The sequence below is a fragment of the Schistocerca nitens genome, chromosome 2 (assembly GCF_023898315.1).
Source record: "Schistocerca nitens isolate TAMUIC-IGC-003100 chromosome 2, iqSchNite1.1, whole genome shotgun sequence".
Lineage (NCBI taxonomy): Eukaryota > Metazoa > Arthropoda > Insecta > Orthoptera > Acrididae > Schistocerca > Schistocerca nitens.
In genome coordinates this window covers 609,904,439-609,930,819 of record NC_064615.1, presented here as the reverse complement: position 1 = coordinate 609,930,819, position 26,381 = coordinate 609,904,439, and the positions used below count along the sequence as shown (strand labels likewise).

Sequence of the window (26,381 nt, the reverse complement as noted above, 5' to 3'; positions counted from 1 at the left end):
ACTAAGTTACGTAGCTAAGCAATATTAACTCTGTCACTTTAATGCGTGTGACCACCCCCACAGATTTTACTTCAGGGAAAAGCAAATGTAAAAGACGCGACTTCAGTCACAGGTGACTCGTATGTGGTACTCTTAAGCGGAAACTGGCTTTGTTGGATGAAATTCCGTTTAGTCGCATCCGTCAAAGCATCTCCAATTACGAATTAGTTTTCGAGTGAAAATATTAACTTCAGTTTGAATTGAATTTTGTTTTCAGCCAACGTTTAATGCCGGGATTCCTGGTTGACATTATACTACGGTATCGTAATGGTCAGGCGATAGTGACATTGAAAAAGAAAAAAATATTACTTCGCACATCACGTTATAGTACTCTGAAATGCACGAGAAAGTCCTGTAGGTGCAGTGCCCTGTTGCGAAAAAAAAGGCATCAAAACGCTGGCGCCATCATTTACTTTTGAATACAGGGAAGGAAATAGTTTTTGCCTGCTTTCGATTTTTAAAAATTTGATATTTCTGCAATTCCGCCGGGAGTGGTAGTCAAATATCAGGCCATGACAACTGTTTACTACAGGGCATAAATAAAGAAGGCTGCCTCCTAGGCTGTTGCTAGTCCTATAATAACTGAAAATCGTCAGAAAATTGAAACTGATAATAAATAATCATGTTATCAGTAGTTCTTGACAGTTTCGTGAAACATGGCACTTTCACACTTGTTTTAAAGTAAGTTTCCAATAACTGTTTCCGAAACATCACTTAAAAATTCATCTGTTTGAGGGACATACCTCACCAGGAGACTCCAGTGAGTGCAGAATACTTGTCTACGTTATTGCGTATTAATTTCCCTTCCTTTTTTGTTTACAGATTCTGATGGCGGAGGTCCCGGAAAGGACGGCGCCCCTCTCGGGGAGCGCCGACCCGCTTCTGCTCCGCCCCCAATCGAGACGACGACGTACACGGTGCGTGAACATGTGGCGGCTGCATGTTGTTACAAATCTCCGGTACAGATTAGCAAAATGGAAATCTTCCTCTACAGCTAGACGTATGCTATAATGGAATTTTCTGGGTACATTACTAATAATAATACTAAATTTCATCCGTATAGATGTTATATCTCCAACAGAAATTTTAGCATGTGAGCGCATACAGTATCTGGTCAAAAGTATCCAGACACTCACTAGTGTCCACACTTCCTTTTTTGAGGGCATGAAGTGTGGTGGAGATACTTTCAGCGGTGTGTCCTCAAGAGCGGAAACTAGAGAACGTAGTGATGCTGGATGTCGGGATTTGGAGCGAAATCTACGTTCACATAACGCTAGGGACAGCTCGGCCCGAAACGTGAAGAACCAATAGCATACCAGGGTAGCGGGAGCCAGTACGATTGCTTCGTTTCCGATAAGCTTGTGTGCGGTCTGGCGGAGACATTTTCGTCTTTTGTGTTCTGCCGACTTCATGGCAGACATAACGAAAGCTTAATGTTTACATGTGAAACATTATGGGAACTATTTATTAGAAAATGATTCACGGAACATTGTATTTTGTTACTGCAGTCATCTTGTGAAAAGGGGGGGGGGGGAGGGGGGAGTGAAACTTCGTTCTTCCCTTTTCAATACTTCAGTGCTCGTGTTGCTCGCATGTGCTTCTGTAACACTGACATATTGTAAAAATTCAACGAAAACTTTTTGTAATTTCTAGCACAACTGCCGAGCCGTTCTAGGCGCTACAGTCTGGAACCGCGCGACCGCTATGGTCGCAGGTTCGAATCCTGCCTCGGGCATGGATGTGTGTGATGTTCTTAGGTGTAGTTAGGTTTAAGCAGGTCTAAGTTCTAGGGGACTGATGACCTCAGAAGTTAAGTCCCATAGTGCTCAGAGCCATTTGAACCTAGCACAATTTGTATTGAATAATTGTCTTGGCGAATAGTGGCACATGCTACAATTACGTGTATATTTCGTCTTTAAATGATTATTTCGCGAGACGTAAAACGTGAGTTACGGAAATTATAGTACAAAAGGCAGTCGGATACCGTAACATTAATGTCCATTCTCTACTTTGTACAGTGTTCATTATTACTCGCAGAAATTTCAGCATTGCTCGTTCCTGCCTAACCACACCGTCGGAAATCGCGACTTACAATAAACAGAAGTGTATTCGTGACTAGCTAGAAAGCAAATATCATTGCTGTTTCTTTCACTTGAATAAGTTTGATCTTTCGTTCTTTAACCGGATAATTACAAAATCGAAGGAACTCGTTACAGAGCGAGAATACGCTCTAGTATGTAAATAATATCGAACTCTACAGAACATTCTTCTATTACATACATAAGAAAGAACCAGAATCTGTTACAAACATAAAAATCTGGAAAAACATTTGCATGTAGCAGGACGCGAACCTGCTCCCTCCGACACCGCAACCACTTGTCACTTAAAGTAAGACCACGATGTTCCCATAGACCTCATAACTTGGATATTATTTGTTATAAGATTTCCGCTGATGTGTCGTTAAATGCCTTCATAATTGTAATAAATAGTACCCAGAATGGTGTTTGTGATAACTCTTCGATGTGCCATTGCCTTCAAAAGGCATACTGACATGACAGCAAGTTGTAATACAGAAAGAAACAGAATACGGTGAAATCCAATATGGAGTCCCCGCAGTAGCAAGCGGGCGACGTCACGTGAGCCGCGCCGAATGTCGTGAAATGCTGTTGGTTATTCTCACTTCGCCGACCGTGGTGGCCGAGCGGTTCGAGGCGCTATAGTCTGGAACCGTGCAACCGCAGGTTCGAATCCTGCCTCGGGTATGGATGTGTGAGATGTCGTTAGGTTAGTTAGGTTTAAGTAGTTCTAAGTTCTGGGGGACTGATGACCTCAGATGTTAAGTCCCATTGTGTTCAGAGCCATTTTATTCTCGCTTCGGGCGGAGCTGTCCCTAACGATAAGTCAACGTTCTCAGCCATCCCAAAGATGTTGCACTCGTTTTAGATTGTGACTTTGGGCAGCTCAGTCCATTTCAGGAATGTTATTGTCCACAAACCATTGCCTAACAGATGCTGCTTACTGGCAGGATTATGCCTGTTACTTTTGAGGCATTGCCAAACCCCTCCACCTAATTGGCGCAGTTTATAGAGCGAATAATCATTCGTTTTTTCGCCATCCACTTCCCAGTGGCGTTACTTTTTGCGCCACGTCAAGCATCGTGTAACACTGACAAAAAAAAAAAAAAAATAGGACGGTCATGAGGAACTGTTTCACTACGGTGCCCCATTCTTTGTATGTTCATGCGCACAGTCTTGGTGCTCGCTGCACTGCTGGCAGGGATGGCGCTGCTGTGTTTTCCTGATGTCATTGGCGGAAAAGTGAAGCCAGTTCCCCATGTGCCATGTGCTGCATGTTTATTTGATGAGGGTACAGACTCGAGTTAAATTAGACCCGTTGTGCCGGAATTGTTGCCAGCCACGACGTAGGGAGCCTATGGCCGTTCTCTCTATTGATGTTCTTAGGCTGTTTTGGGATTTCAGTTACCTCTCGTATTTTGTGTGCGCGTATTGTCGGCTGCTGCGTGTGCTGGCGATTCTTGGAACCCTACAGGCTGCTGAGAATCGTAATGACGACTTGGCAGTGCCAGTCTATGGTGTTGCTCCAGTGGAATATAGCGTTTGTGTTCTGATGCAGACTCAGCGGACAAGCCATTCTCCGACTTACCTTTTCTCTCCCAAATGCCAGCAAGGAATGAAAGAGAGCTTATGTCGTATATGAAATAGTAAAGAGCGCCTACTGACATGTTGGAGCTTCGAGTCGGGCTGGGAAGCGTGCTCAGGTGGCTTCAATTGGTAAGGGACTTCCCGTGAAGCACGAAGGGGGGCAGCTCGCGTGCCAGTCCTTAACAAACTTTGGCGTTGTCGGGTGGTTCCATCACTGATAGTTAGTTCATTACCAACTACCTGCTTAGGCTACGTGCAGTTGTATCTTTCGCTTCCTTCCTTGCGCGGGACATATCTTCTGACGTTACAAGCTTGTCATTTTAGGGAGACCACATTAAAAACTACTTGAGTAGGCGCTGGAGACCAGATTTTCACTTTCCTGAGTGAGCGTTGTAACAACTGAGCAATGTGATCAGGTTGCCACAAACTATTGTAAGCTCGTCTCCTTTCATTTTGAACGTGGGACAAAACTGCAGCTAGGTTACGTATCTACCCGAGGTCCAAGAGAGTCCGCCGATTGCGTGCGTCGACCCGGACAGCCACATTGCTGGTCCTCCAGCCTTGGAGCCCCCGTGTCCCGGAAACACAGTGGCATCAGTGGGCGCTCCTGGACATCGCCGATCAGGCGCAGGGACAGCTGATGTACTTCGCTAGCCTCCGCGAGTAGGAGAGGTGCCTTACCCAGTAGCCGCAACCTGCATGTGACGAACTGCGCTAATCTTAAACAGGATGTGCAGTTGTGACCGATTTACATGTCTCATCAGGAGAATAGGGGCACCAAGGGAACGGAGCCTTTGCGCCCCGCCCCCTCCCCCATCACCCCATGTTACCCTTATTTTTGATAACGTCGAAAATTTCTTGTGGGCCAATAATGAATTCCGTACTTTCCCTATGCAAAATTAATATCGGTGTACAGTTCCGTATCAAGTTCAAACTATCCAAGCTGGTGTTAGGTGTGGATTGAGACAGGCATATCTATACAAATATACAGAAATAGAACATACACGTCGCTATTTACAAAGTAAAGATGCACCTGTAACGCTCATTGAGTTACTCCAGCGACGTGCTGCAATGAAGAAGACAAGAATATTCAGGAGGAACAAACTTCAAATCCTCCTTAGCTCGTACTGATGAAGATTTTCCATGGCCTCCCTGGTTACCACTGTCGAACTATGGAATGGTTCCGTAACGGATCACACAAGATCCATCCTTACACAACTGAGTGGTTCCTTTCACAATTACTACCTCGACATGAAGAAGGCGTTCAACGATGACTTGTCTTTCCTTATGAATTTTTGCCAGTACAATCCCAAGTGCATCCGTTTACTTAATAAGAAGCTGAAAAGTCAGTATTCTCTGCTTGAAGTTCTGAAGTCCACGGAACTCTCAGAAATCGTACTCTTGTTTAATGTTTGTGCACGGCTATCGTTCTGAGCTGATACCAATAAATGCCCTCGTTTTCTACTTACAAATAGATACTGATAAATATAATTCTAACAACTATATTAAGGCTACTATTGGTCAGTTATTATTTTTATTATTATTTATTTTATGGCCTTCATTGGACCACTCTAGCCAAAAATACAAAGTTGTAAACAAGCTGTTACACAGGGATATAATTTGGCTCAACAATAACTTAATATGATATTTAGGTAATATAATTATTAGAGTCTATTCTTTCATGAAAGGTGTTTTGCTCTTCTGTCTGCCCAATATTTCTTCATTATTTCAGATATTTTCTTTCTTTCTTCATCTGAGACTACTCTTCCGGTACTCCTTTTATTGATTTTCGTTTGTAGTCTGGTTTGCGTGTCTTGCAGTATTTTGGTTTTCTCTGTCTTGTTTTTTGGGTCATCTACTGTAATTTGGAGTTCTTTTATATCTTCCTTAATTTCTGTGATCCATTTAATGTCGCTCTTACTATTCCACAATTTTTGTATTATTGGTCAGTAAATTGATTTCGTGTCTCAATTCTTTTTTGGTCATTGCGACTGACCGATGCCTCGTAAATAGTACTTGTTGGAATTGCCACTACGAAGGAAGTAAACAGAAAAGTGTGAGACAATAGCTATATACTTCCTGAACCGCCTTTTTTTCAGCCAAAGACAAAAATGTAGGCCATATTTATTTTTTTAAAAGTGCGGAAATACGAAGAAGAAATACGACGTAATATAGTCAGGGTACGAAGCTTCGTAAGAGTGGTTTGACATGGAAACAAAATAAAGACGTAATATCGGAAGCAGGCAATATGAGACACGAAATAAGAGGCATTTAGATGCGCTAATTTATGAAAATTTTATGCTAAGGTTCAGGCACGAGGTGAATAGGTGGTGGGGAAAATAGCAATAACGTGTAGGATTCTTTAGTAAACTACGACGTGAAGGAAGAGAACAAAGAGTCGTGTTGAAATGTGCAGACTAGAAGTGAAGTACTGTAGAAGGTATTGTCATTTGTCACTTGTAAGTGACTGCTAAGTGAATCAAATAGTATTCCAAATTTTTGCTCAATTGCGTTATCACCTTGTTGAGCCGCGGCGCAGTTAACGCGCTAACCTGAAACTGATAAATGAGGATTCCTTGTGTCACTGGACCGATGCCCTAGAGTGTTGCCCTCAGGCTGTGCGACGAATGTAGACGTATAGCGCGTTTTGGAATTTTGTGTCACAGTGCTCATCTCAGGAAACGCAGGTGGTTGCTTTCGCTGCAAGCTGGGGAGCATGATCTATAGTTGATTATAACCACTTGTGCGTCTGTGTAATTCGCAGTTAAAACGTGAGAGCATACACGCAAATTACATCCGCGGTGTTCAAAGTGTATGCTGCACAAAGATATAATCTTTCGGAGATTGCATTTATTAAATTTACTAAAAGACACTGGAATTTTCCTCCTTGTCTGTAATACGTAGTCGTTAATAATTTCCAGTGGCTCAACGGCCTGGTGCAAGTCTTTCAGTTGGACGTCACTTCGCCTACGTGCGTGCCCTTAATCTATTCTAGTAAACCTTATGTGGAAAAGGGCATACCGTTTAACGTGGAGTCCGAAGCATATGCCATTCCTGGCGAATATTCCAGTCACTGAGAGGTGAAACCTTGATATTTGGCAAACTGAAAATTTCCCATCGTTCGACCGGCATTCGATCCCACAACCTGTTTCCAAGCACACGCCTAACTACTAGATTACCCTGGCTCATTTATTCCAGACAATCTACTGATTTCGGCAATGTGCCATTGTCAAAAGGTTACTTATGACCTCCAAACTTTATAGGCACCATATGTGAGTGTATACAATGTACGGCTGCCATTTAGCTATGTAACTGCTGTCGTAATAGACTCGAACGAGACCTGCGTTCCGCGCCATTATTCAGATCGTTGATGACCATGGATAACAGTGTAAAATAGTTTGAGTCGTCGTCGGCAGTCCGAAGACTGGTTTGGTGCAGCTCTCCACGCCAGTCTATCCTGTACAACCCTTTTCATCTCCGTATTACTACTGCAACGTACATTCATTTCAACCTGCGTACTGTAGTAAATAAAGCCTTGGTCTCCCTCTACAGTTTCTACCCCACAAACTTCCCGTCAGTACTATATTGATGATACCTTGATGTCGCAGAATGTGCCCGATCAACCGATCTCTTCTTTTAGTCAAGTTCTAACACAAATTTTTCCCACCAGTTCGATTCAGTACCTCCTCGGTAGTTACGCGACATACCCATCTACAGTTCTTCTTTCTTCTATAGCACCTCGTCTCAAAAGCTACTGTGTTCTCGTCTGAATTGCTTATCGCCCATGTTTCGCATCCGCACATGGCTGAACTCCAGATAAATACGAGTGGCGTTCAGTAAGTAATGCTCTACATTTTTTTCTAAAAGCAGGTTGGTTTTATACAAGATTCCAATGCACAGTTTTATTCCCCATTCTTTTGGCTACAATAGCCTATTTTTCTACATAATCTGTGTTCAGTGCGACGGCCTTGAGCCACCATACTGGGAGGACCTGTATTTCCGCATGGTATCACTCTACTGGTCGACTTCGGAGCCAAAGTCTTATTGCATCAGTAACTTCCACATTATCCACGTACTGCTTCCAGCAGAGAGCATCCTTAATGGGACCAAGCAGATGGAGGTCTGTAGGTACGAGATTCGGGCTGAAGAGAGGATGAGGAGGAACAATCTAGGGAAGTTCAGTGAGGTGCTCACGGGTACACAGACTTGTGTGCGGCCTTGTGTTGTGATGGAGAAGTTCGTTTGCGTTTTTGTGACGATGAACACGTTGAAGTCGTTTCTTCAGTTTCCTGAGAGTAGCACAATGCACTTCAGAGTCGATCGTTGCACCATGGGGGACTGTATCAAACAGAATAACATCTTAAGATTCCACCAAGGCCGTCGCCGTGACTTTAGCGTGATCCGAGGATGACTTTCAATGAATGTATCCGCACGTTCCAACACCGCAGGAGTGACAGCTGTGTGCAGCCGACCGTCACGCTGGAAATCGGAGAGGTTTGCGCGACGTTGTAGCGATGGTAACAAACGCGTCGCCCAACGACTCACCGTGCTTTTGTTCACTGCGAGCTCTCCATATACATGTGGCAAAGAATTATCAAATATCTGCGGTGGTCTGATTTTTCCGCTGCTTTCACCGCACCCTCGTTACAAACGCCATTTCGAAGGCTACGTACAGCGCCGCAACCAGTCTGAACATGGTGAAACTATAGGCGCCGAAATGGGAATATTCCATGATGGCCCATCACAAACTCCGCATTTTTCAACCACAGCTGACCGAGAAAAAAATTTGTTGCGTTACTTATTGAACGTCCCTCGTATCTTTAGAAAGGACCCTAGTAAAACTTCCTTGAAGGTAGGTGACAGAAGTGAAGCTGCGAGGACGGCTCGTGAGTCGTGCTTGGGTTGCTCAAAGCACTTGCCCGCCAAAGGCAAAGGTCCCAAGTTAGAGTTTTGGTCCGTTCACGGAGGAAGTTTCATATCAGCGCGCACTCCGCTGCAGAGTGAAAAATTCATTCCGAACTTCTCAATATTTCAGCTGATAACATGTTAACAAATTTCTCGTTCTCATAAATTTTTTCTTCCTGTTGCCAGTCTGCGTTTCATATCTACTCGGGCCAACGTAAATTACTTTACTGCCCAGTTGGCAAAACTCGTCTACAAGTGTAATGTATCATTTTTTTTCGGCGCAGCCTGATGTGATTCGACTGCTTTACGTTACCCTTGTTTCGCTTAGATTGATTGTGTTACGACGTCTTTTCAAGATACTGTCCATTTCGTTCAACGGCTCTTCAAAGTCCTCTGCGGATGACATTGTAATTCTGTCAGAGACAGCAAGCGTCAGCGTTTTTATTTATTCTCCCCGAACTTTAATTCCTCCTCCAAATTTTTCTTTGGTTTCCTTTACTGGTTCCTCAATGTACATATTGAATAACGTAGGGGATAGGCTACAATCCTGTCTCACTCCCATCTCAACGACTGCCTCCCTTTCACACCCTTCCGTTCTAATAACCGTAGTGTGGTTTCTGTACAAGTTACAAATGACAGTGTGCTCCCTGTATTTTAGCCCTGCTTCCTTCAGAATTTCAAAGAGTTTATTGCAGTTACGGGTAAGCACCTGAAAACAGCAGATCGTGTCAAACAGTGTTTGCAATTGCGATACAACCAGGGCACATAATACAGCTGAGGCAGTTTTCGGAAGAAAGGCTCATAAGACAAAATGGTTATTTGAGACAGGACAGTCTGAATACTCACTTTTAATATATTCGAATAACAACTTGATTCTAACATACAGTTACATGTTAATAACTACTACTATGGAAATCTTCCCATAATACTACATATTTTAACCTGTGTTTTTAATGTTATAGACCCTTTTTCCGTAAATCAGTGGCACTAGGTTGTAATGAGTAGACATTTCTTTCATCAAATGTTGTTAATCCTCAGAACATACTAAGACATAACAGTAATATTGTTCCTAATAACACCTACGATCAGGGAACCCTCGTAAAGATAAAAGTAAAAAAGTAAATTGATACCAAAATATATATATATACAACTAAATTGCGACTGTTTTGTCCTGTGCTCCTTGAGAGTATGATGGACAGTTTCCGTGGTATAGTTTCTAGTTACTGAAGGACGTTTGCCTGTGTTCGTTTTCTCGTCCTGCATAGATGCCTATTTTCTCAAGAACGTCTGGTTGCTGGTAACTACATCAAGCATACTGTATATCCATGTACTTAAATGAATCCCTTACATCCTTTGTCTGGCTTCACTGGATTAAATATCACTGACGATAGTCTCAAGTCATGCAATATTCAATTACTGCATTTCTTTTTCCAAAGCTGGAATGATAGATATGGATCTTTGTATGTTACTGAGCTTAGTGCTGAACCACCTGCTCTGCATTTCAGAACAAAAAAATTCTGAATTTTAAACACGTAAGCATTCGTTACATTAAACTGAACGAGAAGTGCTGCGTGCGCACGCATTAAGCAAGCGTTGCTCTGACCGCTACTATTGCGATAATGAAACAAAACCATAGAAGAACGTTCTACATAACCCACTGATTAATTTTAAACAATTTCCCGAAAATGGTCACATAGTCCTATAATCCTTCTTCTGGAAAAAGCCTGGGTCTCTGTATCGGAAGAACGTCAGGTTATGATACGGCATCAAGTGTTTCGTATTTTCACTGGTGAAGAAAGCCGTCTGTACTGTCCTGTTTCTGGATATAATTTAATTTATAATTTATTGTTGGGGACGCTACATGTTGACGTTGACATAACAGCGCCGGTAGCGAGCAACTTCGCATTGAACGGCACAAACTTTGCTAGTTCTTACCGCGATATTCCACAAACGGGAGCAGAAATTTTGGACTGTCTCTCTCGGTGAGTCCGCAGACATTCGATCGTCGCGGCAGTATTGCGGTGTGGGCAGCTCTGCGCGCGGCGGACGTGGCCAGCGTTACATTGCCCCCGCCTGCCCGTTCAGAATCCATAATGGAGCGCCGACCGGCCGCGGCCCGGATAAATTTTCGATTGCGGCAGAGCGTGAGTCAGCCTGGGCGTCCTCAGCGCCGCGGGTCAAGGCTGTAACCGGCACCTCCTCCCAAACCTGTCTAAGTGTCCCTCCTACCTGCAGAACATTAGTCAAACTATACTACTTCTGTAGCCTCGTAGGCTTTCTCCACATGATCGATTGTGTGCTTTCCGGCGTACAGCTCAGTTGTTGATTCTATTTATATGTACAGTATTGCGACGATCGAGTCAGTCGTCGTCTTCACGTCCTGCCATTTCCCCCACCACATTTGAAAATAACAGTGAGAACTCTGAAAAGTAAATGAACGTCGAAGGACGGATCATGAGTTGTAGTTGGTGGATAGCTCGGTCAGTGGAGCTAATCCACGCGAAAGGCAGCATTACCGGGGACGAGTCTCGGTTCACTGTGGTTAGTTACTGGAATCTTGCGGGATACATGCTCTTGGTGCCTGAAACCTTTTCGTTCCTGACATTGTGCCCAAAACAGCGTCGGACATCATCAGGTTTGCTCTCGGTTTCAATAAATTCGAGTACTAGTCTGGCTCGCATTTATAATATGAAACAGCGTAAGTGTGTTATACACAGACGGGGAAAGTCGCAACACCAGGGAGGAGTAGTGCAACATAAACTAAAGATGGTACAGGTGTTTCCACATCTGAAAGATGTCTGTTCAAATTGCGCTCCAGTTGCTTAAAGTGGCGCTAGTAGCACCACTGCGAGGTTGCAAATCTGATTTGCTTTAACACTGAATGTAACGGTCGTGAGAGTTACTTACCTATGAAATCGGACGTGGTGAGTTGATGTTAGTCAAGAATGCCTTCAAGGCTATGAAGACTCCAACACCTCACTGAGTTTTAACGATGTCGTGTAATAGGGCTACGAGAAGCTGGATGTTCCTTCTGCGATAGTGCAGAAAGACTTGGCAGGAATGTAGCCACTGTACATACGAGGGTTGGAACTTAAATAGTGGCAATTATTTATTCACAACTGATACAAAAGAATTACATGTTTGTACTGTTACTGTCCTTCCGAGTATCACCAACGTTGTGTAGAACCCGCTGCTAGCGATGTGGAAGCCGTAGTATACCGTTAACTGAGCCTGTTCTGCTGATGGTGCGAATGGAGCGGTGTAAAGTTATGGTGATTCTCGTGTACGACTGTTACCACTGTGATGGTGTTATCCTAACGCATCACGTTCCTCCACGGCAGACAGTCAATGCACAGTATTGCTGTTCGTTTTTGAAGCATCACCTGCGACCAGCTTTGCGAAACAAGCGGCGACACTTTCTGTGCAACCCACCCATCATTTTGCTCGACAATGCATGGGCGCATACAGCGCAAGCTGTGGCTGCTCTGTTCGGTCGATTGGACTGGGAAGTACTGTACCATCCACCATACTCCCCGGACTTTGTTTTGATTCGCTTCAGAACTGTTCGAGATTCGACAGGCAGTAGACCGCTCCATTCGCACCATCAACTGAACAGACTCTGCTAACGGTATACTACGCCTTCCACATCGCTGGCAACGGGTTCTGTACAACGCTGCTGACTTCTTTGAAGGACAGTAACAGGAGCAAACTCGTAACTCTTTTGAATCGGTTGTGAATAAATTGCCACTATTTAAGTTCCAACCCTCGTATTTGCTGGCAGCTGCGGTTACGAGATAGTGCGGTCGCAAGAAATGGGCTTCCGGACGGCCACGTAGCACGAGAGAGAGAGAGAGAGAGAGAGAGAGAGAGAGAGAGAGAGAGAGAGAGAGAGAGAGAGAGAATCACCGCCATTGGCGACTTCAGTGGTGTCAAGCGAGAGCTCATTGATGGGCAGGATGGAGATCTGTTGTTGTTTTCTAATGAAAGCTGTTTATCCCTCGGTGCCAGTGATGGGCGAGTGTTGGTGAGGAGGAGGCTAGTTGAAGCCTTGCAACCAACCTGTCCGTGTGCTACACACACTGGACGAGCTGCACGTCGAGTTACCGGCTGGGGTGCGATTTCGTATGACAGCAGGAGTACACTCGTGGTTATCCCACGCATTCTCAACGCAAATTTCTATGTCAGACTGCTGATTAGACCTGTTGCGCTGCCATTCATGAACGGCATTCCAGGGGATATTTTCCAGCAGGATAACAGTCGCCCACATACCACTCTTGTAAACCAACATGCTCTACAGTGTGTCGACATGTTGGCTTGGCCTGCTCGATCATCAGACCTGTCTCCAGTCGAGCATAGACGGGACAACATCGAACGACAACTCCAGCGTCTTCCACAACCAGCCTTCACCATCCCTCTATTGACCAAATGCAACAGGCATGTAAGTCCATGCCACGAGCTGACATACGGCACCTGTACAGCACAATGCGCGCACATTGGCGTGTTGCATTCAGTGCTCTGGTGGTTAAACCGGTTACTAATGTACCAGCGTTTCTCATTTGCAACGGCCTTGCCGCAGTGGATACACCGGTTCCCGTGAGATCACCGAAGTTACGCGCTGTCGGGCGTGGCCGGCACTTGGATGGATGACCATCCAGCCGCCATGTGCTGTTGCTATTTTCGGGGTGTTCTCAGCACCGTGATGCCAGTTGAGGAGCTACTCGACCGAGTAGTAGCGGCTCCGGTCAAAGAAAACCATCGTAACGACCGGGATAGCGGTGTGCTGACCACACGCCCCTCCTATATGCATCAACTGAGGATGACACGGCGGTCGGATGGTTCCGATTTCCCACTTGTAGCCTGAAGACGGAGTGCTTGTTTGTCATTTGCAATGGCTTGTCTTGCGCTTAGATCAACCTGTGATCTTGTAATGTTAATCACATAAATATGTTACATAGACAAATGTATTCTCCAAATTTCATTACTTCACATTACTTTTTGGTGCTGCGATTTTTTCCGTCAGTGCAGTTTCATATCAGCGCACACTCCACTGTAGACTGCAAAATTTTATCTGGAAACATCCCCCAGGCTGTGGCTAAGTCATGTCTACGCATCATTCGTTCTTCCAGGAGTGCTACTCCTGCAAGTTTGGTGGAAAACTTCTGTAAAATTTGGAAGGTAGGAGATAAGGTACTGGCTAAGTGAAGCAGTGGTGGCGGGTTGTGAGTCCTGCTCGGGTAACTGAGTCGCAAGAGTACTTGCTCGCGAAAGGCCAAAGTCCTGGGTTCGACTCTCGGTCTAGCACACAGTTGGTTAAGGAAGCTCTGCACACTCGAGTGCAGAGTTAAATATTCATTCGTTTCTAACCATCTGGGAAGTTGAACTCCTCTGTAGAGTAAAAATTCTTTCTGGAAACCATGCCCTACACAGTGGCTAAACTATTACTGCACGGGATACTTTCTTTCAGGAGTGGTAGTCCCGCAAGGTATGCAGGCTAACTTCTGCGTAACAGATGAGGTGCTAGCAGAACCAAACCTCTGAGGGCGGGTCGTGAGTAGTGCGTCGTTCATAGCTCAGTCGGTAGAGCAATTGCCCGCGAAGGACGAAGCTCCCAGGTGAATATATTGATCCGGCGCACAGATTTAAACTAACAGCAATGTACGTTCCACACCAGTAGTGTTCTCTGAAAGCGTCCCGACTTGGTGTCAATTTTGGTTTCGTCGAGAAGTGACAGCATTTTTAAACTTGCAAGAATGTGCTCTTGGATGTAGCAGTAAACTGACGTCATCGACATTTATTTAAAACTCTCCGTCTTCACTCACCTGTGATTGTGAAATATGTGATGGGACAAGTCCAATTACGTAGCCTTCAGCTTAGACTACTGTATGTGTTATAGTTTGTTTCACGATCAGGAGTGACCACAGTTACCGAAGGATGAACACCTGCTCACAATATGAAACTATTTTCGTTCTGTTTTGTCCTGTTTGAATTCATTGCCATCTCACAGTTGTTGTTTTGACATTCCCGTAAAAATTGCCCCTGTGCAGAAACCAAGTCTTTTCCTTTGTTGTAAAACATTTTTTTTAAAATTGTACGGCGGCTGAAACATAGTAATAAGTTCTTCTGTGCTATGTGAATAGTGAAGTTTCGACTATATTTAAATTACGCGAAGATACACACGCCATACTGGAAAAACTGCCCCGTAATGATAAACCGGCGCACTCTGGCTGTTTAACTGCCCATCTGTTGACGATACAGTACTAGCCTCGGTGTAAAATCGCAGCTGTTGCGTCCGACGTGGCACTGATATTTCAGCCTGCGTTTTATTGATACTCTGGAAAGAAATGTGAGTTACCCGTGCTGCTTGAGATTTGTCATGCAAGGCTACCCCAGCAGTTTGCTACGTGTTGTGACCCCAGCTCCGAAAAACCGTACCGAGGGAGGTTGAGAATTAGCACATTGGACTCGCAATCGATAGGGTTGGTCTAAAATCCCAGTGCTGCGTCCTCCGTGATTCAGGTTCCGAGTAGGTTCCTTAAATCGCTGAAGGCAGATAAAGGAATGCTTCCTTTGTAAAGCACACAGGTGTAACGATCGTAACACTTGGACAGCTGTTTTCCTTATGAAATACAGCTACTTCTAATTGGGATAAAATGACTACATCCAGGTGAGGAACAGCTTGAGAGTACCGGATTCGTTTTATCAATGGTCTGAATCGGCTGGCGTCTACCTTGATTCAGCTGTTCTGCGTGACTCAAGAGATGGGAGGCAGCGATGGGTCGGTTGCAAGTCTCAGAACTCTATTATCTTGTTTGTAAAGCAGACGGATTTTCGAACTGACACGCTTCTGCTGACACGACTGATAACGTGAACAGGTTTTTCAGAGTAGCTGGCGCCTCCGAAGCCGGAGTATGAAGCGCGCAGGGAAGAGGTAAGAGGAAAGAGGAAAGAAATGGTGCGCAGAACACTGTTTAAATTTTGATACATTGTTTTCACCTAATAAAGTGGAAGTGTTCCGCCACGAAAGTATACGAAAAATATTACTCTACGAGTGTTATAAAAATGAGGCAAATTTAAGCGCTGTAAATTTGGAGAATTTTCTGCAACAGAAAAGTAAATTAAATTTCACAGGCATCTTAGAGATAACGAAGAAATTGGGCGTAAAATACCTTCCGGCGGAGGATTTCGCCTGCCAAACGAGACAGATGTATGGAGCGTTGATGACATGTCTTCATCTTCCTATTATGTCTCAGAGCCCCCTTGCCTACAAATTAGGTGGCATTCAAATCTTGTTTAAAATAATTTTCCATTCGAATACCACCATTTTATACCTATGTATCACTAAAATGACCATTATTTAAGTAACTGCGGTGTAAAAACGTGCGTGGTGATTCAAAAAGATTAATTCACTATCACAAGATTATCGCATATCTTCCGCATTAGTGAACACAGAAGATGGATTTCAACTTGGACATAGCACAAAGAAGATTTTGTTGAAAAACGACTGTCTACTTTTACAACCTTATATTTCACACGAGCTTAGAACCTTGGGTTACTTCCTATAATTACGTGTAGGATAGAGGTTTTAATATACCTTTCACAGATGTTCAATGCGCTATCCACCAGACGAGTCACTCTTCCTTACTGTGAAGAGCATGTACGCAGTTGCAGCATTCACTGCAGGTACCAGAGCGATGGTGTTCCGCCCTGTTAAAAAATAAACTTTTCGGTTTTATAAACAGCCAAATCTTCAACATACTCAAGTAAATGAATACTGTAACCTTCTTTACCGCAACAAAGAACCGTACGTATCTTTCCTCGGGGAACAGGTCCAATGAATAAGAGGTGGTTTGATAGGTCTGGCAAATTTCTATGAAAGAATAGATAATGTTTGTTGCGCCATCTTGGATGGTAAGCTTCATTATTTAAGGGATACTATAAAGAATTTCAACAATGTACCGCGTACAGTTCACTATTGACAACAGTCTGAATTGCTTAGTATGTCGACTGCGGTTGGAAATAGAGAAAACAGAATTTCGTGCTATTACTAGACTGAAGACCACAGATGTTAAGTCCCATAGTGCTCAGAGCCATTTGCTATTACTAAACGTTTTCCTTAGAATGGTTCAACTGTTGCACAAACCAAAACAGAATTGTATGGAATTCACTTGGACTCTGTCCCATCATTTACAAAGTAAATGAGTGATGAAGTAAAACATGATCGGACAAGCACCGAAGACGAAGCGCGCTTTGGGCGTCCAATTGATGTCGCCACAAAGGTATTCATTAACGGAATTCATGATATGGTAATGCAAGACTGCCGGTTAAAAGATCGTGAGACTGCTGCATCTCCACGGAGCGAGTGCATAATGTCGTGGGCGAAGGGGACTTGATGAAGATGTGTGCAAAGTTGATGCCCGATTGCTCACAGTCGACCAAAAGCGCATCCGGCAAAACATTTCAACTCAGTGTCTGGCGATTTTTAATCGCAATCTGGTACACTTTTTGCGCGGATTTGTGATTGTTGATGAAATCTGTGTCCATTATTACGCATCAGAGCCAAAAGGGCAGTCAGAACAAGAAGGGAAAAACCGTTTTGTCAGCTGGCAGGGTGGTGATCACTGCTTTTTGGTATTCCCGAGGAATAATTGTCATCGATTATTTGGAAAAAGAAACAACCATAAATAGACCGTATTATGCTTCATTGCTGGATCGTTTAGACTTGTTGCGTGAAAAAAGACCAACGCTGGAACGCAGCAAGGTGCTCTTTCACCAGGATAATGCACACTCCCAAACATCAACGGTGAATAGGTTCCTCATCCAGACGTAGCCCCAGGCCACTGCTACCTGCTCGCTAACTAGAACTTGGGCTTTTTGGGGAGAAATTTTCATCAAATGAGGAAGTGAAATACAGTCAACGAATATTTTGCAGTGTTAGACAGATCCTTTTTGCCACTGAAGAAATTGGAGGATTGGTGGACCAAGTGTATATCCCTTAAAGGCGACTATGTAGAGAAGTAAGGCGAGTTGTTTACAAAGCACACTTTTTTATGTTGCTTTTTTACCCCGAAACCAGCGTCATTTGATAAATGCTGATGCTGATGATACCGGCATCCTCTTTCAGATCCTTCTCAGATTTCTGCGCACTGAATTCTTGTACAGCGTCCTTTCTTAGGCATTCGACAAACAATCGTCATAAAGTTTGTTGTTGTTCGTATCAAATATGGCTTTTCCAGCAAGATATTGTAATCAGAATTGTGTTTAAGTATCACAGTCGACATTAACTTAACGTTCTGGCGGTACTGGCGCTAGTACAACATACGCTCTGACCTACATGTCAATCACGAGTACTTTAGGTTTGATTTTTCAAAATATAAACATGATTATTATTTACCAGTTTCCCATAGCGTCGAATGTGGATGATATGTGAAAGTGGCATTTTAATTTTATTTTTTGCCAATGAATAAAGTGACACAAGGTATTTATCTTGGCATCTAAGAGTGCTACTAGATATGAAAACATTTCAGCAAAAAATGAAGTTCAGATAGAACAATTTCCCAGAACTTTGAAGTGGATCAAATTTGATTTTCTTTTTCCCGATGGAGTCATCTTTAAGTGGAGATAAGAACTAGAAACGGCAATAAAAAACGGCTTTTCATTATTATTTATACTTAATACTAGCACTGAAGTGTTACAGTGCACAAGCTATAGTCTGTACTGTCCCAGTAAAAACGAAAAAACACGAAAGTACAGCATGGAAAAGTGTTTTTTCTCTCAAAAAACGAAAATTGGTGCGTGATTGAAGAACAGGTACGTACCCGTGAGCTTTCAAACCTGAGTTTATCAGAAATTGTTATAGCTCGGACAGTACTGTTTGACTCTTAGAGTATTAAGACATTTATGTCTCCAAGCAACAAATATGATTAAATTCTGAAATGGTCACGGTGTCACGCCCTGAGAGACTACACGGAACGACCCGCACATACTGTTTCGATACCGGGAAATAGTCTAAATCCAGAATTGAGCCAGCCCTGAGTTATCCAACCAACGTCTTGAACAGTCATAACGGCATGACATGGTCCCTTATTCATGTCAATATATGTCAGAGAATGTGTGTTTCTGTAATAGAATCACGTTTACTTCGGGTTGCGTGAGGCAACAAATGTGGTCCTCCACGGACAATAACCAGTCCTAAACATGAATCCACCGCCAAGTAGGGCTTACAGGAAGTTACAAATTTGATGCAGGATGCAGTTTTTTGTCGTATTCGCAGTGGAGTGTGAGAAACTGGTTCCACCAGCGAAGCGTGATACCTTTCTTTTTTAAAAAAGAAAGTGGTATTGCTACTTCGGTGTTTTATATAACGACTGTGATCGCTTCCATCATTTGATGATAATGGTTTTAACAGTCCTCTTCTCATCCTTGGTAGCTGCACGATGTCAGAAAGTACGTCCTTAACGCGGTGTACACGGTATAGGGCCTTTGCTATGCAAGCGGTTCCAGGACGCGACGTACTGGACCACATGAAATGTATTCGTTGCTGAGAATATGGACAGCCATCAGCTATATAATGAAATTACAACAGTGAATATTTGTGCCGGATCGGGATTAGAACCCGGTTTTCGGAACGGTCGCGTTACCATTAGGCTATCCGAGCACGTTCCAAGGCCAGACAACGCGTCTACAACCTGCATTCGTACATTTATTACGTATATTCCTATACAATGGTTTAAAATGTCTCTCCTGTACGGGTATATACATAATGAATGTGAGAGTGCAGTTGTAGTCGCGTGGTTGACGATATGTACAGGGAATAGGCAAAATAATATGAACAGTGCTAGCAATGGGATGGTTGTGTCAGACGGTCAACAACGCAGGTAAGGCACGTGTCACGCTGGACTGTGCGTGTTTAGTACGGACTAACACAGTTCCAAAGAGGGCAGATTATGGGAGCTAGACTATCTGGAGCATCAGTAACCAAGACAGCCAAGTTTTTAAACGTTTAAAGAGCAACTGTTTTAACAGTGATGACAGCCTACACAAAACATGGAAAGACAATATCGTGTAAATGTAATAGTGGGCGCAAATCAAAACTAAATAAGAGGTGGTCGTACGCTAACACGAATTGTCAAAACAACACAAAACTACGGCGGCTTAAGTGATTGCAGACTCGGTAGCCATCTTAGAGACCCCGTATCTCTCGACACTGTCCGTCGGGAACTCCATAAAGCGAATATTTATGGCCGAGCTGCTATACCGAAACCATTAGTGGCGACAACCAACGCAAAGAAGCGTCAAACTGGGTGCCAGGAACGTTAATCCCGGACGGCTGATCAGTGGAAACACGTAATATGGTCCGACGAGTCAACTTTTTCGTTATTTCAAACATCGGGCCGGGTTTACGTCTTGAGAATGCCAAAAGAAGCCTACAATGCTGATTGATTTATGCCAACGGTTAACCATGGAGGTGGAAGTGCGACATTGTGGGCAGCCATATCAGGTATTCTGTTGATCCCATCATTACTCTCAACTGCCGTGTTACAGCCAACGATTATGTGCACATTTTAGGTGACCAGGTGCACCCCATGATTCAGATGTTGTTCCCCAACAATGATGCCAAATTTCCGGACGATAATGCACCTATTCACACAGCCATGACAGTACTGTCGTGATATGAGGAGCATGCAACTGAACTGCAGCGTCTTCCCGAACTGCAGCGTCTTCCCTGGCCAACACAGTCCCTGGACTTCGACAATATCGAACCCTTGTTGGCGGTATGGGAGCGCAGACTCCGGAGCAGATTGGCGCCTCCCTCGTCACTACCGGAGTAGAAGAGGTCCTGATCGTAGAGCGACATAACATTTCAGTGGAGACTATACTGTCATTGTATGACATTATTCCAAGAAGAATCGCAGCTGTATTACGGGAAAATGGAGGTCCAACCCCTTACTAATAAACCCTATCCCCTGTAGAAGTTTGTGTTTGACCGTTGAGCGTGCTCGGCTAATAATCGCAGACGATAAGCGTGAAATCTGCGTTAAGAGTCATTGTTCAAACTTTCATAGTAATTGCGTTATACAGCTGATGGTTATCCGTTTTCGCAACCGCGAATACATTCCATGTATTTCATAACGGCGATAGTCCTTGGCACATCCATCCATGTCAGAGGAACACTGCTTCGTACTTCTGAACAACACAGACACTGCGATATCGCATTTGGACGATGTCGAAGAAGGAACGATTCTCTGCTTGATTTAACACATCTGTCGGTTGGGGTAACAAAGTTGCCGTTTTGGGGTAGGTCGTCGTACGCAGGAGTCTGAAAGCCTCGGCTGCCAATCTGCTGTTAGTACAGCAAAGCTGCTGCCGTTGTCACGCGCTCCGAAACTGTTGATGAAGTTGATCTATGAAACTAGTAATTGGAGAGAGCACTGTCCATCCTGGTAGCAGCTGATTCCTTTTCACCTCTTGTCTTTCCAGGAGCGCCTCCCTGACCTACGAGAGTCGAGAGTGGCCCTTGGAACGTTTGAAACATGAGGCGTTGTAGCGAATCAGCAGTGGGGCTGCAGATTGATCAGTTCGTTTATGATGAATATTCTGTTTATTATGATACCGTGCAATCTTGCCAGAATCATGCCACTGGGATGTAGGTGACATAACTGAAGCAACACATAAAGAGCAAACGTCTATTTTCACACGTTTCTTCTTTCTTGCTGTCAGCTTAACGCGGTTTGTGCTGCTATGGGCTTCGAACTGAGTCAAAAATACCTATTTTGCTTGTTGGGCACCTTAGTCTCTGGTTGTAATTAATATGTCTGCCTCTTTACTCACGTAAATTAATGTCTTAAACTATTTTCGTTGCTCTCTTTCCATACTTTCTACCATTCAACCGCGTGTGTTGTAATACGCTCTTATGTTATCAACGCCTCTTCGTCAAACTGGATGGCTCTGTTGGTCTCTCGTAGTAGTCACTTTACCCAACATATCTACATCACACTCCGCAAGCCACCTAACGGTGTGTGGCGGAGGGTCTTCTGGTGCCTCTAACTTATCCCCGTTTCCGTGTTCCATTCGCGATTGGCGCGTGGGAAGAATGATAGTCGATAAGACTCAAATTTCTTTAATTTTCTGGTCATGGTCGTTTCGTGAGATGTATGTGGAAGGAAGTAATATGTTAGACTTTTCCCCAAAAGTGCTCACGCGTAATTGCAACAGTAGGCCCCTCCGTGGTGCACAACGCCTCTTTTGTAACGTCTGCCACTGGAGTTTGTTGAGCGTAACACTAGGGCTTTCTTTACTGTCTACGAGAATTTCATAGTATTTAGTAAAACCAGCTGAAAAATGTGACTCATATTGAGCAAGCTGTGAACAAATCATGTTCAAAACACACGAGAAGTTCGTCACATTGACTCCCTGTTACAGGATTACAGAGCAGTATTCCACTCAAAGCGTGTTTCAGACTATAAGTGAAAAGTTTGCCAAAATCCCTACAGTCGTCTCTGAGATCAACGTACAGGCAGAAACTGAGAGGTGACATTAATTTATAAAAACTGTAGAAGTCACAGTGGCCTCAATTTTTCTGATCTATATCGTCAGTGTTTTGGGAAGTTCATGGGACAGCGGCGGATTGATCGTTGTTATTTATCGTATATAAGGACGGACATAACGCTTCGAGGTAAAACAACCACTACTGAGTTGACGCGGACTATTTATGCCAGACGCTGTTGCGAAACGCGGTGATTTTGATCATTTTCATGCACTCAGCTTCAGGTCTGTAGAAGTTGACGAAAAAGAGAAATTTTTTTAGAAAGAAACATGGTATCAAGCTACATGATTTAATTCTTCACCCCAATCACTTCCCTATACTGTACTGTTTTGTATCTGCTGGCGGTTATTGCCTCTGTTGCTTAACGGAAGTCTTTGCCTTGGCGTGATCGCGTGCAGTCGCGCTCCATCTGTTCAGATTACTTTGGCAGGCTAGTGGTGTGCTGCGGCACCGTTACGTTATTTATGGAACAGGTGTAAGTCACTGGATAAAATATTTGGCAGACAGATCAATTCTGTTACATTGGGAGTTGACATTTCGTTTAGAATTAACTTTTAACTACACTCGTCAAAATGTGCGTCGTAAGCACACGCGTTGAGTATTTACACCACTCTGAAATGCGTCCAGATAATATCAGAGTGTTAATAAAATATTCATATAAATAGGTATTAGTCTTCCGCAAAAAATTACATGCAAATTAACAACACACATAATAAACAAAGGTTGAAATGACAATTACAGCTTCCCCACATCTTTATCATCTACATTGCCCGCACCCTTTGCAAGCAGTCACGGTAAACTCGTGGTCTTTACATACCGATCTTTCACGTACACTCGGTGTAATTTTTGTCACAATGTTCTTATTTCCCACAAGTCAAACACATTTTCATCTGTGTTGGTCGGTTGTTCGGCTTGTCTATTTATTTCCCTGGGAAAAGTATTTTTAGGAAATTTTTTTCAAATGTACTAAAACATGATAGGTTCTTCATAAAATGTCTGCGGTATTTGAATGAATCTTCTCAGTGTGTACTGCTTAGTGGCATTTTAACTTTCCGTTTTTGGGTCATAAGTCTTCTGACTGGTTTGACGCGGAACATCACTAATTTCTCTCTTCTGAGAGCCTCCTCATCTGAGAGCAATACTTGCACTCTAAGTCCTCAGTTATTTGCTGGATGTACTCCAATCTGTCTTCTCCTATAACATTCATCGTCCTCGACTCCCTCTAGTACAGTGGTCGTCAAACATTTTTGCTCAAGAGCCAGTACTGACATCGTGGGGCAGCGTCCCAGGCCGCATATGTATCGCTCTTTTTATTGATTACTAACTTACAAAAATTATGTTATCAGCTCCCAATAGTCTTAGCTATAGTAAGAGCGCGATAAGCTGGCTGCCGGTCCCCTAGGTAGTTATCGTCTGAAGTCGGCACCATTGGGAACCTTCTGTGTCGACTGTTAAGCTTCAGAGTGCTGCCATCCTCAGACCCCAAAGCTGTGACACTGTTATTGCGAAGTTTTGTGTTGTGTGAGCAGGTGATTAATTGATTAGTTAGAGTAAGTGCACTTACATTTAAATTGATTATGCAATATGCAGCGCGGGATTAGCCGAGCGGTCAAAGGCGCTGCAGTCAATGGACTGTGCGGCTGGTCCTGGCGGAGGTTCGAGTCCTCCCTCGGGCATGGGTGTGTGTGTTTGTCCTTATGGTAATTTAGGTTAAGTAGTGTGTAAGCTTAGGGACTGATGATCTTAGCAGTAATGTCCTATAAGATTTCACACACATTTGAACATTTCGCAGTGTGCATCGCGGTCACAAGTACATACTAAATGTTTTGAACGTCGTTTTTTCCCCCTACTGATTGCATTGCATTACAGCTTAATTGCGTATTCTTTGCTACAAATATGTACCGCATTTGAATTTGACTTTGTCAGTAATGATCATTCACGATTCCATGTATCTTCCGTTTGAAATTTATGCTATGGAAGCTGATAGGTACGAGGCACACACGTACAGAAGGTTACCAGCAGTGTAAGATAAACAAGAACACATTCTATAACCCCGCGATGGCTGCGCTGCTTACCCTCCGCCCCTGAGGTACTTGGCTCGCGGCCGAATTCCTCGACGTTAATTAATATTAAGCACGTCTTTAAAAATTAATGTCGCTGTTAAGTATTTTTATTGACTACTGCTTGTGAGCAGGAAAGAGCTGTTAACGTCATCTGACGTTTTGGGGTACGGCTGTTAGTTGCTGTATCCATAATATTATAAAATATGGTCGAGAACCGTAGGCCGCACGAATACTTGAATCGGTCGGCATGCAGACCGCAGCTTGACCACCACTGCTCTAATACCTTTGAAGTTACGGCCTGATTATTAGCACTTGTCATCCTATCCGTTCATGCCAGTATATCCCGTATGTTCCTTTCTTCGCAGGTTTTGCGGACTGCCTCCTTATTGAAACAGGAAAGGGAGGTAATGACAGTGGCACGTAAAGTGCCCTCCGCCACACACCGTTGGGTGGCTTGCGGAGTATAAATGTAGATGTAGATGTAGAAACTTCCTGGCAGATTAAAACTGTGTGCCCGACCGAGACTCGAACTCGGGACCTTTGCCTTTCACGTTCTCAAGAGAAACAGGGTAATTATTTTGGTTTCTATTATCCACAGAGAATCTGCAGTTGACCCTAGTGCAAAAAGCCCAAGATAATATATGGGACTGCCTAATCAATTGTCAAGTACCTGTACACTATCAGAAAGAACAAGGAAAGTATTACTGAGCGTAATTTTTTAATTATAGAACACAGCAGGTAGAAACAGTCGATGAATTTCTACAATCACTGAAGGAAGTGGCAACAAAATACTACTAAAATTTGTGTGCAGAATATATGAGATTGGAGATGCGATCAGACTTTCGGAAAAAAATTATCCACACGATCGTGAAGATAGCGAGGGCACATAAGTGCCAGAGCTATCGCACTCTCATCGTAACAGCTCATGTGTCCAAGTTGTGGGAAAAGGAGAGCGTATTGTTTGTTGTAACAGGTTTTTTCCTCTTAACGTCTATTTTTATTGATTTGGATGAGGAACTATTTGCAGTTGCTAACTTCGACATATATGGGTTGAAAAAAAAACCACGCATACAAAATTTTTGTGTGTTTAGAGGACATAGAAGAAGACAATTTCTTATCTGACCAGAAATGTAACAAGTGCACCGTTTCCCCACTAGGGATCAGTGACTGTTTTGATGCTAGTGAAATTCGGAGGCGTTGTTCAGACTGCCTTGTGATGATCATTGTTTCAGATATGTTGCAGAAAATGCTGTCCATAACTGGCAGTTACGTGCTAATGATTGTTAAACGCGCTCCAAACAACCAGGTGTTTCACGAAACGGGCAACTAGGGCAAACGCTACATTTTCTCCCCACCCACAGGCGCGCGCGTGTTTACACAGGCCACTACTTCTATTTATGGCATGTATCGGTTAGAAAAATACACCGATGATGACTGATATCAGTCGAAATAGATTTGCAACAAGATAAATAAATTATGTTTCCCCTACTGGTTGCTACATCCTTTATAATTTTATATTCCATGGTCGCTGCACAGAAAGGAAACCTTATGGAGCCCAACATTCAGTATAGTTTTGCTTATATTTTCTGTCAGAGAGAGCAAAGGACTTGGAAAAGCAGTTGAACGGAATGGACAGTGTCATGAAAGGACATAAGATGAACATCAACAAAAGCAAAACGAGGGTAATGGAATGTAGTCGAATTTAGTCGGGTGACGCTGAGGAATTAGATTAGGAAATGAGACACTTACAGTAGTAAAGGAGTTTTGCTATTTGGGGAGCAAAATAACTGATGATGGTCGAAGAAGAGAGGATATAAAATGTAGACTGGCAATGGCAAGGAAAGCGTTTCTGAAGAAAAATTTGTTAACATCGAGTATAGATGTCAGGAAGTATTTTCTGAAAGTATTTGTATGGAGTGTACCCATGTATGGAAGTGAAACATGGACGATAAATAGTTTGGACAAGAAGAGAACAGAAGCTTTCGAACTGTGGTGCTACAGAAGAAAGCTGAAGATTAGATGGGTAGATCACATAACTAATGAGAATTGGGGAGAAGAAGCGTTTGTGGCACAAGTTGACTAGAAGAAGGGGGATCGGTTGGTAGGGCATACTCTGAGACATCAAGGGATCACCAGTTTAGTACTGGAGGGAGCAGCGTGGAGGGTAAA

General features: G+C 43.5%; 1 protein-coding gene across 10 annotated transcripts in view; it reads left to right on the top strand.

The window, feature by feature from the left end:
• LOC126236693 (oxidation resistance protein 1) overlaps positions 1-26,381 on the top strand; it is a 785,360-nt gene that overhangs the window by 502,984 nt on the left and 255,995 nt on the right. For all 10 annotated transcript variants that reach the window (XM_049946190.1, XM_049946189.1, XM_049946188.1 and 7 more), the window contains one exon: positions 862-956. In XM_049946190.1, coding sequence (XP_049802147.1) covers positions 862-956 — 95 coding nt within the window. The remainder of the gene's footprint in view (positions 1-861; positions 957-26,381) is intronic.